This window comes from Dendrobium catenatum, unplaced genomic scaffold (assembly GCF_001605985.2).
Source record: "Dendrobium catenatum unplaced genomic scaffold, ASM160598v2 fragScaff_scaffold_1220, whole genome shotgun sequence".
Classification (NCBI taxonomy): Eukaryota; Viridiplantae; Streptophyta; class Magnoliopsida; order Asparagales; family Orchidaceae; genus Dendrobium; species Dendrobium catenatum.
This window is the reverse complement of record NW_021319682.1, coordinates 11,621,900-11,638,073: the sequence shown is the minus strand read 5'-3', so window position 1 is coordinate 11,638,073 and position 16,174 is coordinate 11,621,900. Positions and strand designations below refer to the sequence as shown.

General features: G+C 32.9%; 1 protein-coding gene across 1 annotated transcript in view; it reads left to right on the top strand.

The window, feature by feature from the left end:
- LOC110115147 (plant intracellular Ras-group-related LRR protein 6) overlaps positions 1-16,174 on the top strand; it is a 38,495-nt gene that overhangs the window by 12,651 nt on the left and 9,670 nt on the right. Inside the window, exons 11-16 of the mRNA XM_028699138.1 lie at positions 352-442; positions 8,140-8,200; positions 8,287-8,357; positions 8,540-8,613; positions 8,764-8,901; positions 12,980-13,132. Of these exons, the coding sequence (XP_028554971.1) occupies positions 352-442; positions 8,140-8,200; positions 8,287-8,357; positions 8,540-8,613; positions 8,764-8,901; positions 12,980-13,132 (588 nt within the window). The remainder of the gene's footprint in view (positions 1-351; positions 443-8,139; positions 8,201-8,286; positions 8,358-8,539; positions 8,614-8,763; positions 8,902-12,979; positions 13,133-16,174) is intronic.

Below are 16,174 nucleotides of genomic sequence, written 5' to 3'. Positions count from 1 at the left end.
TCTACCCTTCTTGTAGGTCACATTGTTAATGATCTTATAGAGCATATTATTTTGATTTGTTTTTTTCACTTGTGTCCTATCCTATCTTACATCCATAAAAATAAAACGAGTGACCAATTTGAGTTTGCTTCTAGTCATATGTTTTTTTTTGGCATTCAATTACGTATATCACATCTAGCATGCCTTTTTTTTCAATTGGATTAATGAATCATATAAGCAAATTTAACATGCTTTATTAATTGCTTTGTACTACGATTATGTATATTTGTTATTATTTCCTTGCATTCTATTTGTATATGCTGCTTGAAAATATTTACTAGCTGGTGATTGGTTATTCTATTAAATTTGCAGTTGAAGGAGTTTCCTGTGGAAGCCTGCAAATTACAACTTTCGGTTCTAGATCTGTCCAATAATTCATTATCCAGCTTGCCACCAGAGATTGGTAAGGTTAGCATACGCCTATTGTAAAAAATTGTTATTATTTGGATAGTGAACAGCTTTGCAATAGTTACTGAAAGTCATAAAGTATGATACCTTCATTATTTTTATTTTGAGAAACCTCTTGGTTAGCAGTCTATGACAATCTCTTCTTATCATGACGTTGGCTATTCAAATGATAATAAAATCTTCTACATCATTTGAAAATTTAAGCATAAGTGGTGTGATGTTTTTTTTCACATGTGATTCAAATTCCATTGTTAAGAAAGGTATTCTGTAGCACCTTTATTATTTGAATGCTTGCAATCTGAAGTGACGTGAAATATCACTTTATGTAAAAGGGCATTTCTCTACTCTTCTATGCTTATTCTATACCAACATGCTTAGAAACTCGTCAGCCAAGTTATAGTGCCTTTGATTAGCTTTAATCAGCAAATTACTTCTAAATTTGAGTTTAAAGTATAAAAGGCTGTATGTACATTATACATCTTGTTTAGGCTTAGCGCTTCTCGCTAAAGTTGTTTGTTGTGCAATAATCAATTATTCAATTTATTCAAGTCGGAAGCTGGGATTATCGTCCTCCTAATGAAGCCGGCGGGGCCAACCGCCCCTCCTTTCCTTCTTATTTTTGTTATTTTCTTTTAGAGTTTAATTATTAGTTTCCTATTAAAAAAAAAAAAACCTTTGGGGTAGCCTTTTCTTTTATAATTTAAAAATGCCGGAATCCTTTCTCTACCATCCTTCTCTGTTTCCTGGCCAAGCCACGTTGTCGTTCTTTTCCCTAGAACCCCCCTCCCCAATTTCCTCTTCACCAAGAAACTGAAGAAACTTGCAGTCCAGCTGCAGTCTGCCCTCCCAGACTCCAGAATTGCTGTCCTCCCCTTCTCAGGCTGCAGATTTGCTGTCCATCTTCCAGGCGCCAGAACTGCCATGCACTTCCTTCCCCCAGCCAATCTGTCTAGTGCAGCTGCTGTCCGGTCTCCTCACAGACCTCCAACAGTAAATTGAAGGCTGTCCAGAACTCTCAACGCATTCCAGGCATCAGGGGGTTCTCCAACCTGCTGTCATTCCTCCAGTTTTCCATTCAATGCAAGATTCCGGTATAACTAAATCTTTTTTTTTTTTTTAGAATTTCTAGTTATCGTGATACTTCTTAAATTTCTGGTCGGTCGAACATGAGTTGCCGACTTCAGAATAGTTGTGTTTTGAAAATGAAGCTGGCTGATATTTCCCAAATATATTTTTCCATGCTTGATATAAATGTATGATTAGCAATGGCATACAACAAATCAAGTAATCCTCCCTTTTAACAAACACAAGGCCAGAACATGATATTAATTAATGGGGCCCTATGTCAAATCCAGCTTAATCCTTCTATCCGGAACACTAGAACAGACTTGCTTGGTACCCAGGCCCGTAAGGTTTTGTTGATTCTGTCATAGACTCTAGAAAAACCTGGTTTGGTACTGAAGCTCTTAAGGATTTACTGAACCCCAGCTTTAACAAGGAATTAGAATTAATGGGCCCTATGTCAAATCCAGCTCAATCCTTCTATCCGGAACACTAGAACAGACTTGCTTGGTACCCAGGCCCATAAGATTTTGTTGATTCTGTCATAGACTCTAGAAAAACCTGGTTTGGTACTGAAGCTCTTAAGGATTTACTGAACCCCAGCTTTAACAAGGAATTAGAGGTCCAATGATGCACGATTTCTTAGGATCCAGAGTTCCTAATATAACTAGATGGTGTGATGGGTGAAAGTTCATAATTTAGATTATAAAAATGTAGTTCAAAAAATCATTCAACAACAACATCAAGCCTTTATCCCACTACATGGTCAGGTACATAACTCTTTTTTTCTCCATTGTGTCCTGTTAAGAATTAAATTCACCATGTAGTTCAATTTCTGTGTATTTGAAAATGGTTGGATTTGTCCGAGTTCCAAAAACACTGTAAATTGTTTTTCATTACTGCCTCGATCGTTATTGGCTCCCATCATTGGTCGTTGCACGCCGTTAGTAGCTACCAACTGTTGTCACCCGCTCACTATTATCATCGGTTGTCGCTCGCCATCACCCATTGCCACCCACAAGTTGCCATTTTTAGCCCACCATTACCCACCTCCGAACACATGCCACCATCAACATTGGGCTTTACACTATATTTATTTTACTTCAACCAAAAAAAGAAGAAGCAATTACTAATATTTATTTTACACTAATCCAAACAAATCCCAATCATTTCATATACATTGCATTCCTTTACAATGCATTCTTTTTTCAGTAAATCAAACGACCCCTTAATGGGTTGAATTTCCAACATCAAACTCAGTGGTTAGTTATAATTCTATAATGTAGTAATAAATAAAAATAGTATACATATTGATGCAGAACGAAGGGGGGGGGGTGGTTAATTAATTTCCCTAAGTGAATGCCCAATTGAGGAATTAATTAATTTAGAAGGGAGAGAAAGAGATGGGTGCCGACCAAAGAGGGAGGGGAGAGAAGTGTCTAGGTTCCATGAATGTAGGAATTAGAATTGATTCCCAATCAATTTTAGATTTAAACAATATTTTATTGAAGGAAGACTTTCCAAAATTAAACTAAATAATTTGAAAGAGATGGGTGCCGACCAAAGAGGGAGGGGAGAGAAGTGTCTAAGTTCGATGAATGTAGGAATTAGAATTGATTCCCAATCAATTTTAGATTTAAACAATATTTGATTGAAGGAAGACTTTCCAAAATTAAACTAAATAATTTAGGAAATAATTTGAAATTTCAAATTTGTTTGAATTTGAATTCAAAAACTTACCAAAATTAAAACGACTTAATTTAGGAAAGAATAAATTTAGGAGGGAAAAGAGTGGGGCTAAAGCTGGCGGCTAGGAGGAGTGGGTTGGGTTTAGGTTTGCCGGCGGTTTTTAGAGGGAAATTCAATTTCAGAATTTTGAACTTGAAATAGGAGGGAATCAAATTCAAAATGCTGAAATTAAATTTAACCATAGAGGTGGGAGTAATTGGTGGGATTGGAGGCTTAATTAGGGGAGCATTAATGGGCCTTTTAATTAGTTGAGAGAGAGGGAGAGGGGCCGGTCAAAGGAAGGGGGGGGGGGGGGGGGGGGGGGGGGGGGGGTGGAGGAGGAAGCAAAGGAAAGATGTCCACATTTCTAAGTTTAATGAACATGAAAATTGGAATTGATTCCAATTAATTTCAGATTGAGAGAAGGAGGGGGTAGAGCGACAGATAGAAGAAAGAAGAAGGGGAATTAGAGAAGGAGAAAGGAAGTGTAGGGAAAGAAAGATAAATCATGAGTCCGGACACATCCTGCGGCTGATGAGTGCTGTGCATGAAAATTGGAATTAATTCCAATTAATTTCAGATTGGGAGAAGGAGGGGGTAAAGCAGTGGCTAGAAGAAAGAAGAAGGGAAATTAGAGAAGGAGAAAGGAAGTGTAGGGAAAAAAAAAAGATAAACCATGAGCCTGAACACAACCTGCGGCTGATGAGTGCTGTGCTGCCCTCACCTAGGGACTTCGAACACGAGCCCGGACACATCCTGCAACTGGTGGATATTACGCTTCCCTCACATAGGGATCTCACCAAAGTCCTTCCAAGGAACACAAGTGCAGAACAAAATTTTATTAAAACTCCATCATCCCAATACAATAGCAAGGGCCTCTATATATAGGCTTGAAAATAAAAGAAACTAAAAAAGACAAACATGCCCCTAGGGCTTACAAAGGACAACTCCCTCTAGTGAGGGTAAAACGGGAAATGCATAAATAAAAAATACAATTAGTAAATTAAGAAAAAGTAGAATGATCTCGGTCGTTGCTCTTCATTTATACCTTAGATAAGCATTTACCGTTGGATGTCCGCATCACATATAAGTTATCATAAGTAACCATTTGAGTATTTCATTTAAGAGAAATTTAAATATGAATATTGATAATAAAAGACATCATTTTACATAACATATTCTTTGATATTATATTTGTTAATTTAAAATTTTTAATAAGCCATTTATTTCTGGAGCAGCATCTACACCAATGAAAGTACAACTATTTTCATTTTTAATATTTTCTTTTATTTTTAATGTACGAGTATTTTGCATTCTCAACTAGTACCATAAGAGTGAGAATTATTGTATTTGCTTATATATACCTTTTCTAAGTTTCTCTTAGTACATTTCTTTCAAAATTATAATCTATTCTTTTCATTTAAATTTACACACATATATAATTGAATTTTAACATGATACTATTTCATTTAAAATGTATTATATTTTAATAAAGGTCATTTGATTTTTTATTTTAATGAAAAATAGTGTTATTAGTATTAACAAATATATATACAAAATGTCATGCGAGTAAATGTATTGAATCATAAGCATAATTGTAATTACTATTTAAAACAAGTGTAATAAGCCATCTCTATTTTTTTTAAAGGCCGAATCTTCGATTAAAAGACAATTTGAGGACTTACCCAAGAAAGATTTTCTATAGTAAAGTCTTATTCGTTGTGTAGTTCTAGCTTTATTAACCCTAAAAAAAGATGGCAAAAGAAAAATGCGTATTGATACTCGGGTTATTTATAAAATTACTAGCAAGTATAGATTGTTTATCCATCAATTGGATGATACGTTATATTCAATTTCATGGGCTGTTTTTTTAATTGTTTAAAAAGTACTGATCTCTAGATTAGGATTTGATTGAGAGATACATGAAAAACTCTTTTCAAGACCATTGATCGGCTCTATGAATTGTTGGTGATGCCCTATGAACTTTCAAATGCTCCTAACATGTTTATGAGATTTATGAACACTGTCCTAAAACTCTTGATAGAAAAGTTTTTTATTGTGTACTTTTACAATATTTTGATTTTTAGCCAAAATAAGAAAATCTTATGCAACTTCTTAGACAAGTCTTTGAAATTCTTAGGAAGGAGTAATTGTACATCAACTTAAATAAATGTTTCTTTCTACAAATTGAGGTAATTTTCTTAGGATTTATTATTTCGATGACAAGAATTAAGCATGACCCTTCGAAAGTTAAAAGTTAAAACAATCCTGAACTGACCACCATCGAAAACTTTGTAAAGTTTGATTGAAATACAAAGTTTTCATGGTCCAGCTATTTTATATTAGAGATACATTAGGGATTTAGTTTAGGCGTCACCCCAATAACTAAAATTAGATAAATTTTCTTAGACTCCTGAAACATAAAAGGCCTTGGATCAGGTTAGGATTATTATTATCTCAGCCCTTACCTTAGGTTACTTGATCTTTCCAAGGCCTTTAAAATAACTTGTCATGCTTTTGGAATTGGTGGAATTTTAAATCAAGAAAATCATCCAGTAGATTTAATAAGAAACTAAATGAGACAAAATAATGATATTCAATATATAATAAAAATTTTAAGATAACATCCAATCTTTGAAACGAGCATGGCACTATCTTCTACATAAGGATTTTTTTAAAAAATCTAATCATAATGCCCTCAAATTCATCAACGTCCAACAAAAAAATTAAATCATAGATATGCCAATAGGTTGAGTTCCCCAAAATTATTCTTTTATCCTCAAATATAAGTCGGGAATTGAAAACAAACTTACAAATGTTTCATCTAAGTTAGCTTTGATACTTTCTTCTCTAGAACTCAAAATTTTGGAATTTGAACGACTTCAAGATGAGTATTCAGTTTGTCCCAATTTTCATGTAATTTATCTTGAGCACTTATATAAACTTTTGACCCTACATGGAATATTCTCTATAATCAATGGATAACTGCACAGGAGAAAATAATTTTATAATTCTAGAACTTCACTTAGGGAATTTTTAATCTTTGAATTGACTTCTGGAGGAATAGTCATTCATTTTGAGAAAGATAAAATCATATGTTTTATGGAAAGTAGATTTTATGAGCCTTCTTTAAAGGGATGTTGAAAAATTGGTGGCCTAATACTTAACCTGCAAACAGGTTAAACCTACCAAGTAGAAATCTGAATAATAAACTGACTTACCTGGTTGATGTATTTAATTTTGGGATTCGAGGTTATGATAATATTTTTATAATAATTGATCAATTTTAAAAAATGGCCAATTTTTACTACCCAGCTCCAAAACTAATGTTGATTTCTATATTATTAAACTATACTTCAAAAAAATTGTGCACCTACATGACCTTCAACTATTGTCTCTGATCATAATGTTTGATTAATTTCTTACTTATGGAAAAATTTATGAAAATTATATGATACCAATTGATACTTTTATATACTTTTCATCCTAAAATTGATGGATAAACTAAAGTAGTAAACTGAACCTTCGGAAACCTACTTAGATGACTTTAGGAAAAGTTTAAAAAATAATGACTTATATTTGTGAGAAAATGATCAAAGTGGTCCCTTGACTCTTTAAGTATCATTTTCTAGGTTGTTATAAGAATAAGTCGCCCACTGATGAAACATGACCGAATCACACTAATATAGAGATTTCAGCACCACAATTGTTAAAAGACAACTCGACTTTCAACTGTATGAAGGCTGAGTTAAATTGAGATTGAGGGAATTGATGTAGCATATCATATGGATCAAGACAGTCAATTTATAAGCTCAATTATAAGAGCTAAGGCTAAAGCCCGATAGAATGATCAAGTAAAAGAGCTGATTATAAGAGTCAAACAAAGAGCCATAATTTAGTGCATTTTAAATGTAATTTTATATTTTATTTTTTACCTAAGTACTAATATTGTCAGCCATGACTTGATTTGGAATTGGGGAAAAATTAAAAATAGATGATTAGAACTCCTGCATAATGGATCACTAATCTCTTTTTTTTCCAAAGCCCAAAATTTTTGTAAATGCTTATAAATATGGGCTAAAGTATTTTATAATTTTTCATTAATGAATGAAATATTTTAATAGAGAAGTCTTCTTCGTTTACTTGGTGCTTGATGGCTTCAAATAAATTAACTATCTTTTGTGAATTTGACAATTATCTTTATATATTTTTTCTTAAGTTACTTGTTATTCCTTTTAAACATTTGCTCCAAACTCTTCTAATATCGTCCTCCACTTCAGAAACAACCTCCAAGGCCAATAGACCAGTAATCAAAACCTTACATCTGCCCCAATCCCATCCGTAAAGCTCTCAACCAAACTAGGCAGAGCTAAGATTCTTATTCCCTGCACCTCGACACCCTCTTAAACTATACCAAACTCTATCATCAACTTTGTATCAGAAGTTTACATCCTACGCCAACACTCTACCATCATTTATATAGTAATTTTTCCCACATAAAACCTCCTTTCTATAGTAATTTTTCAAATCAATTCACATTAGCCCAAGCTGGACCAGGCTTGGCATTTCACTAGTATGCATCCTTAAATTTCTCACCATTCAACCATAAACTTAAAAATACTTGTTTAAATATTGAACTTAAGATTCATAGCCTTTTGTAGCCACTAATATCACAAAAAGATTACCGCCACCATTATTTTAGGTTGACACCCTGTGAATATTTCAAATGAACTCCTATTTGTAGACCTATTGACAAACGAATTGACTGTAACTTCATCCATAGGTAATTTTATAAGCCTTAGTCGAATGAAGTTAATATGTTTGTACTTCTTGCATTAATCTTAACTTCTAAATTTGTTTCCCATTCTGCAGTCTTTTTAATTGGTTCGTGTTTTTTGATAGGTAACATGACTTCCCTGAGAAAACTCCTGCTTAATGGAAACCCAATTCGAACAATTCGAAGGTTTTAAATCTTTCTTCTTGTTTGTTGATTGAATAGTTTCTTGGATATAACCTTTGACCTAGCATTATAACATTTATTTCTTTCAGTTCCTTGGTTTCTGGACCTACATTGGCATTATTGAAGTACTTGCGAAGTCGACTTTCTTCTACTGCAGAAGGTGAAATTGCTTTCAGAGAGACAGTTTTATTCAATCCCTTTAGCATAGGCATTCTAGTTGCCTGTTGCTTCAAAAATCTTTCATTTATAACTAAAAATATTCAAACAGGAATCTAAATTGAAACATTCCATCTCATATGACATGACAAAAATATTCTTTTCTGATTAATACTTTTGCTATAGCACCTGGATCAAGCAGCAGTCCCATAAAAGTTGATGTAATTGCTAAGGCAACTAGGTTGTCTCTGTCATCAAAGGTACTTCCCATGTTTCTATTTTATTTTCTTATTAATTTTCATGGTTTAGTTTCACCAGCTTTTGGAATCCACGATTTTATGATATTTTTGCATTCTTATTTGGAGATAATTTTCTGTGGAAAGATTAGCAGATAATTATTAACCTTTCAGGAACTATCTTTAAGTGGACTAGGTTTGACCACTGTCCCATCTACTGTCTGGGAGACGGATGAGGTGGTGAAAGTTGATCTTTCAAGAAATTCAATCACTGAGCTACCTAATGAAATGACGACTTGTTCCTCACTTCAGGTGTGTTTTGCAATATGTGGTATTTTATACAACTTATCATGGGCATTATAAATTTAAAGAGAAAAAATGGGCATACATGTTAAATGAGGGCCAATGAGAGATTTGGAGAGGGGTTGCATTTTAAAACTCTTGGTCTTTTATGTTTGACTTGAAGAATTTCTTAATTCATTATTCTTCTTGCAAAATTTTTTTACTACATATACATATATATACTAAAAAAATATCTGATAAAGGAAATAACTACATACCTTAATTCTTTCCTAAAATTTAAGAAACAGAATTATGGGAGAACAATTATTTCGTAAACATTAGGAAATAGAATCATAGGAGAAGATCACAATCAATCTCTTTTTTTATTCCTAAAACTGCTTGCCTAAAATAAATTCCCTAATTAGGAAACAAAATTATAGGATAAGATCACAATCAATATTTCCTAAAATAAATTTCCTAACTTTTACTTTCAAATATTCAACATGACTCTTGTAAGTTTTTGTTGATATGGGATTGCTTTCTTTTTAGAAGTTCTGAGCAAACCACATGTAAGTTTTATTTTCTTATTGATATGACAATGTGTTCCTCTCTGCACGTGTGTTTTGCATTATGTGGACTTTTAGACAACTTATTGATGTAAGCAAGAGATATAGCGAGCCTATATCTCTTGATCACAATAGACATACAAGAAGAAAACTGACACAATGAGTAAAACTTAAAACAAACTTTATTAAATAAACGCAAACGACCCAAAACTTAACAAAAGTTGCTAGGAGATTTTAAAGAAATAAAGAAATTTAAAGGGTACAGATTTTTCCTTCGATGGTGCAAGTTATTTTGAATATGTTTCCTCTTAGCCATCTATCCCCTTTGTCAATTGTTGTTGTTAGAACTTGTCGAATTACCAAAGACTTTTCACTTTCATCTCCTTCTAAATCAAATTTTTCTAATTCAGCTTCATTTTCAGATTCTGTTTCATTCTCCTCCTCTTCTTCTATCTCATTTTCACCTTCTATGAAATTAGTTCGTGGAGGATTATTCTTTCTGCAAGTAGCTGACAAGTGACCATATAACCCACATTTGTAACAAGGTCCAATTTGCTTAGATTGTTCAGACGGTTTATTTCCTGCTACTCCTTTTCCTTTTTCTTGATTTTGACTTTCAAAAGCTTTAATTTTCAGACCTGATGTTTCCCCAGAAGTTTGAGATTGAGATTTAATCCTGTTAGTTGAACGACGTTTATACGTTTCCACGATTTTATTGTGACCCTTTTCCCTTTGATGTTGCTTTTCCAATTTTAAAGCCATACGATAAGCCTTGTCAGTTTTAATGATATGATGCAAATTGAGTTGATCTTGGAATATTGTTCGAGCATGATCAGTTGGCAAGAATTTTTTTTTCATTTTCTCCTTCATTCTTTCCCAATTTTGGACTTTTTCTTTGCCTCTTCTTAATCTATTGTTTTGTAAGTTTTTCCACCAAGTTAATGCATGTCCTGTTAGTTTCAAGCTTGCAAATTTAACTTTTCGATTATCCGGAATTTCTTTCCATTCAAAAAACTGGTCAATTTTTTCTACTCATTCTATGAATTGTTCAGGTTGCAATTTTCCTTCAAAATTATGAACGTCGATTTTAATTATTCCGTGATCCCAATTTCTTTGTCGCCTATTTCGATTTCTAGGTTCTTCCTCTTCACTCCCAGAAGATATTATACTAGGATTAACGTTAGCTTGATTGACATTTAGATTAGCAATGGCCTCAACTACGGTATTAATTTGATGTTGCAAATCATTTAATTGTTGCATCACTTGTTGCCAATGTCATCAAAGGTACTTCCTATGTTTCTATTTTATTTTCTTATTAATTTTCATGGTTTAGTTTCACCAGCTTTTGGAATCCACGATTTTATGATATTTTTGCATTCTTATTTGGAGATAATTTTCTGTGGAAAAATTAGCAGATAATTATTAACATTTCAGGAACTATCTTTAAGTGGACTAGGTTTGACCACTGTCCCATCTGCTGTCTGGGAGACGGATGAGGTGGTGAAAGTTGATCTTTCAAGAAATTCAATCACTGAGCTACCTAATGAAATGACGACTTGTTCCTCACTTCAGGTGTGTTTTGCAATATGTGGTATTTTATACAACTTATCATGGGCATTATAAATTTAAAGAGAAAAAATGGGCATACATGTTAAATGAGGGCCAATGAGAGATTTGGAGAGGGGTTGCATTTTAAAACTCTTGGTCTTTTATGTTTGACTTGAAGAATTTCTTAATTCATTATTCTTCTTTGCAAAAAATTTTTACTACATATACATATATATACTAAAAAATATATCTGATAAAGGAAATAACTACCTACCTTAATTCTTTCCTAAAATTTAAGAAATAGAATCATAGGAGAATATTATTTCCTAAAAATTAGGAAATAGAATCATAGGAGAAGATCACAATCAATCTCTCTTTTTATTCCTAAAAATGCTTGCCTAAAATAAATCCCCTAATTAGGAAAAATTATAGGATAAGATCACAATCAATATTTCCTAACTTTTACTTTCAAATATTCAACATGACTCTTGTAAGTTCCTTGATTTGTTGATATGGGATTGCTTTCTTTTTAGAAGTTCTGAGCAAACCACATGTAAGTTTTATTTTCTTGTTGATATGACAATGTGTTCCTCTCTAGTCTCTGCACGTGTTTTTTTCATTATGTGGACTTTTAGACAACTTATCATGGGCATTATAAGTAACAATAGAAAAAACAATGGGCATACCGAGTCAATGAGGCTCATGCCAATACAAGAGAGGTTGATCTATAAAGCTTTTGTGTGCAAGTGTAAGGAGTAGGTGGGAGGTGTCTGGGACTGGGGTTGGGCAGGGATGTGAGTTATTAACACAAATTTAATGAATGAGGAAATGGAAACATAAGGGCATAAACTCAGTGAGCCTAGCCAACTACAAAGTTTTAATTGAACTTTACAATTACATATAAGTTAATTAACTATTTGTTAAATTTGTGAAGTAATATACGGCATCTTAATCGAGCTTTATATTAAGTATTATATTGAGCTTTAATCGTGCTTTTGTTATCGAGTCCTAATTGAGCTTCTTAATGAGCTTGTTTATGTGCCTTAAATAATGTTGTTCATGATCATATACAAATTGAGTAACAAGCTGTTTAATATAATTAGATTAGTTAATTAAATGTTAAATGAGCTCTAATCGAGTGAAACAGCAAGTAGCTTATCAAATATTTAGTTCATTTTCAGCCCTATTGTTCTGCATTCTCTGAGGTTTGAATTGAAGCTACGTGCAATAATAAATCAAACCTAACGAGGTGATCAAAATTTTGGAGAACATCATTTGGTATGTTTTATTCAAAAATAAACTTGATAGAAAAAGTTATGAATTGTAACAGCAAATGAAAACATCATTACTCTGAATATGGATGTGTTAGACTTAATGCTCATATCCTATGGTGATAAAAAATTTGGAGAAAACATCATTGGTATGTTTTATTCAAAAATAAACTTTATAACAAAAATTATGAAATGTAACAGCTAAAGAAAACATCACTACTCAGAATATGGATGTGCTAGACTTAATGCTCATATCCTATGCTTTTTACGAGTGCACTCTTTCAAATTTCTATAAAAGGAGAGATTATTCTGTGCGGACACCAGACGAGAGAACTGTCCGGTACCGCTTGGTACGGAGCGCGGTACATTTTTTTAGTGATATGGCGCATTTTTATTGGCTCTAGACGACGTCTGGACTCCACACATAATAATTTGTCCTATAAAAGGCATCCGATGTTATCTATTTATTAGATGCATCAACGCCTTGCATATAAGTATCCCTGTTTCAAACAGATGGTCATTTATGTCCTTCAGAATTTTACATTTTGTTGAATGTCATATCTTAAATAGAAATTGGACGAGTAGTTGGTGATCTATATACAAACCTTACTCTTCTTTTCGATAAGCTATTTGATAAATTCTAGTGCTAGATATGCAAATTATTGAAATGCTAACTTCATTGGGTTCTTCCAACACATGCCTCTGTTGTACAAAAACTTGCAGGTGCTGATTTTGTCCGGGAACAAAATAACACAATGGCCTGGTGTGATATTATCATCCCTACCCAGTCTTTCTTCTTTGAAGCTGGATAATAATCCTCTGTCGAAGGTAAAGTGCATCTGGATGCTATTTTTATATGGACAAAATCATGTAGGATAACTAGAGTTTGGAGTTTTCTATTAGCATGATGTGTAGTATGATTTCAAGCAAAAAAATATTGGATATTCACATATCACAAGTCTTCAATTCATTCAACACTTACTTTCTCCAAAAAAACAAGCAATGTTAGAGTTTTAGGCCAAGTAATAGTGAAATTATTGAAATAATTTGAGAATTTCTGTAAAATATTTGAATCATGTGAAATCAATGAGCATGATGAATTAATTTTCATGAATTAATTATATTCCTGACATCATTTTTTAATCAAAGTCAAGAGCACTAAACAAGTAACAAAGTAATTACAACAACAACAACATCAAGCCTTTGTCCTACTACGTGGGGTCGGCTACATGAATCCTTTTTCATTTTAAAAAAACACTGCCGTTGTTAGGTCCCAAGTCATGGATGAGAAAAGTGGAGGGTTGTGTTAGATAGTTGATAGCCAACGTAAAACTTGTTGAATAGTCATGGCATGAATCCTTTAACAAATTGTGTTAACAAAGTAATTACAAATAAGCCGAAATTAGATAATCTCACTTGTATCATTGAACGCTAAACATACTCAAAGGAAGAAATTTTTTGCTTCATACCAGTATAAAAAATTTTAATTAAGTGTGTGCCTAATATCAACTATTTATAAATTTCTCATTATCTATGCTAATAGATAAGGTTGGCATAAAATTGTTAGACCGGTCCAGGCGGGACCGGTTCACGGGCGAAAATCGCAAACAGGCGGAGAACGAGCGGCCCGTCCGCCCCCGTAGAGCTGTTTAGGAAGTTTTTTTGAGCGTTTTGAGAGGGAAATTTGAACATAGGGACTGTTTAGGGAATTCCTTTTGATTTGTATGCATTAAATAGTTGAATTGGCTAGGGTTTGAGTATCTTGAATTGGGCTGAAATTTGAGATCTCTTAGATTTAGGTTTTCTTTGGGCTCTAGCGGCATCTAGAGATTTGGGAGAGTTCGATCCTCCTCTCGAATTGAATGAATCCTTTAAAAAGTTGTGTTAACAAAGTAATTACAAATAAGCCGAAATTAGATAATCTCACTTGCATCATTGAACGCTAAACATACTCAAAGGAAGAAATTTTTTGCTTCATACCAGTAGAAAAAATTTTAATTAAGTGTGCCTAATATCAACTATTTATAAATTTCTCATTATCTATTCTAATAGATAAGGTTGGCATAAAATCAGTAGCAGTTGAAGTTTAAATTAATTTTTAATTTAATTTTAAATTTCTAATCAACTGAACTACAACCAGTTTAATTTTAAATTCCAAATTAGCTGAATATCTTGTGATTCATTTACAATTAACATCCAATTCCTGCATCCCAATTGTAGAAAGTCACAGATAGGTGCAGGAACTGGACACCAATACTTGCGGCATGTCATTAGAGCCGAAACTTATGCGCAAGTCTTGCAGTCACGCCACCGTCCATATAAGAAGATAAAGAGAGACAACCACCGCCTTTTTAAGCCACAACCATGAGATGGCTAAATACTTCCAAACAATAAACCATCCAAAATCCACCACCTAAGGAATTCAGAAAAGGCCAGCAGCAATACCATTTCGCATCATAAAGCATTGCAATTTTACAATTAAAAAAAAAGCCAAATTTTGGTAAATGCTATTCTCTCTAGATCCTTTTCTAGTCTCTTCAAACTGAAATCCCTCAATTTTTTCTTGTTGTATTAATTTATCTTTGTAGTACCGTAGAAGATTATCCTCTTCTATGTATGGTCGATATTAAACGGTCTTCAGCTTGCATTGAATTCATTTCTTTCTTTTCTAGAAAGTTGGCAAAGTTTCTGAGTCACAAAAAGCTCAAGAGGAATGTAATTAAAATTATAATTAACCTTTTCAGAGTGATTTTTTTTTTTCTAATTTAATAGTTCTATATACGAAAATTTCTTAAATTCTTTCTCAGATTAGCATCGCTTTATTGTACATTTTGAATTGAAACCATGGAAGTTGCGTCTAGTTTTCTTGATTGTGTGAAATTATGCTTTATTAAGTTGTATATTTAATACAACGAGGCAGAATATGGTAGGACTTTTTAGGAATTGGATTATTTGTGGTTCAGTGAAAGGGTGATTAAGTATTGCGTTGATACACAACTCACTTTAGCCTGTTGGTTGAGAGCTTAGGTTTCCAACTAAGAGGTCTTGGGTTCGAGTCTTTGTGTATGCGTTGTGTGTAAGTTTGCCTTAAATGGCCTAAATGTCCTAAAAAAAGTATTGCGTTGATTTCACATTTGAGCGTTCTGAAGCTTCGCGATTATAATATTTTGGGCACAGTAAATGCCTCCTATAATATGTAATATATCTTGAATAAAAAATTGATTATGTAATGATATGAAATCTGATGGGGTAACTTTGATGATGATGATGATAATAATAATAATAATAATAATAATAATAATAATAATAATAATAATAAATAAATAAATAATAAATAAAATTTGCAACCTGATTCAGGGAAGGTTTGTTTTAATTCAATTCTCATGTCTTCCCTCTTCGTTCCACATACACAAAAAAAAAGTAATAATAGAAGAAAGAAAATTTAGAAAGATGCTACTGAGGAGATTGCTTTATTTTCTGCTGACCAATATTATGTTATACGAATAATTTTAGGGAATGATTTGTTGACAACTATATGGAATAAAGAATATGGTCTAGATAGAACCTGAATGAGTACTATCTGGATAGCCTCGGTCTCAATGCCTAAAACAATGGTGAAATGTTAGGGCTATAATCACGATTGAGCATTTCAAATAATGCTAATCTTTAAAAACATCGGATTGAACATCACAAGCATTTCATAGATTGTATTAAAATTCAAACAAAATTGTAATCTACATAACATTGTCTCCCAAATAGCAAAACCAAGCAACTCTTATAGATGGAAGTACATTTAGATAAATTCCTTACGATCTAGCTTGATTTCCAAAACCTGAAGTTAAAAACTCTTTATTGAGGATCTTAGTTTTAATCAATGTTGTTCCACTGAATCCTATCATAGGATACATTCAATTGGAA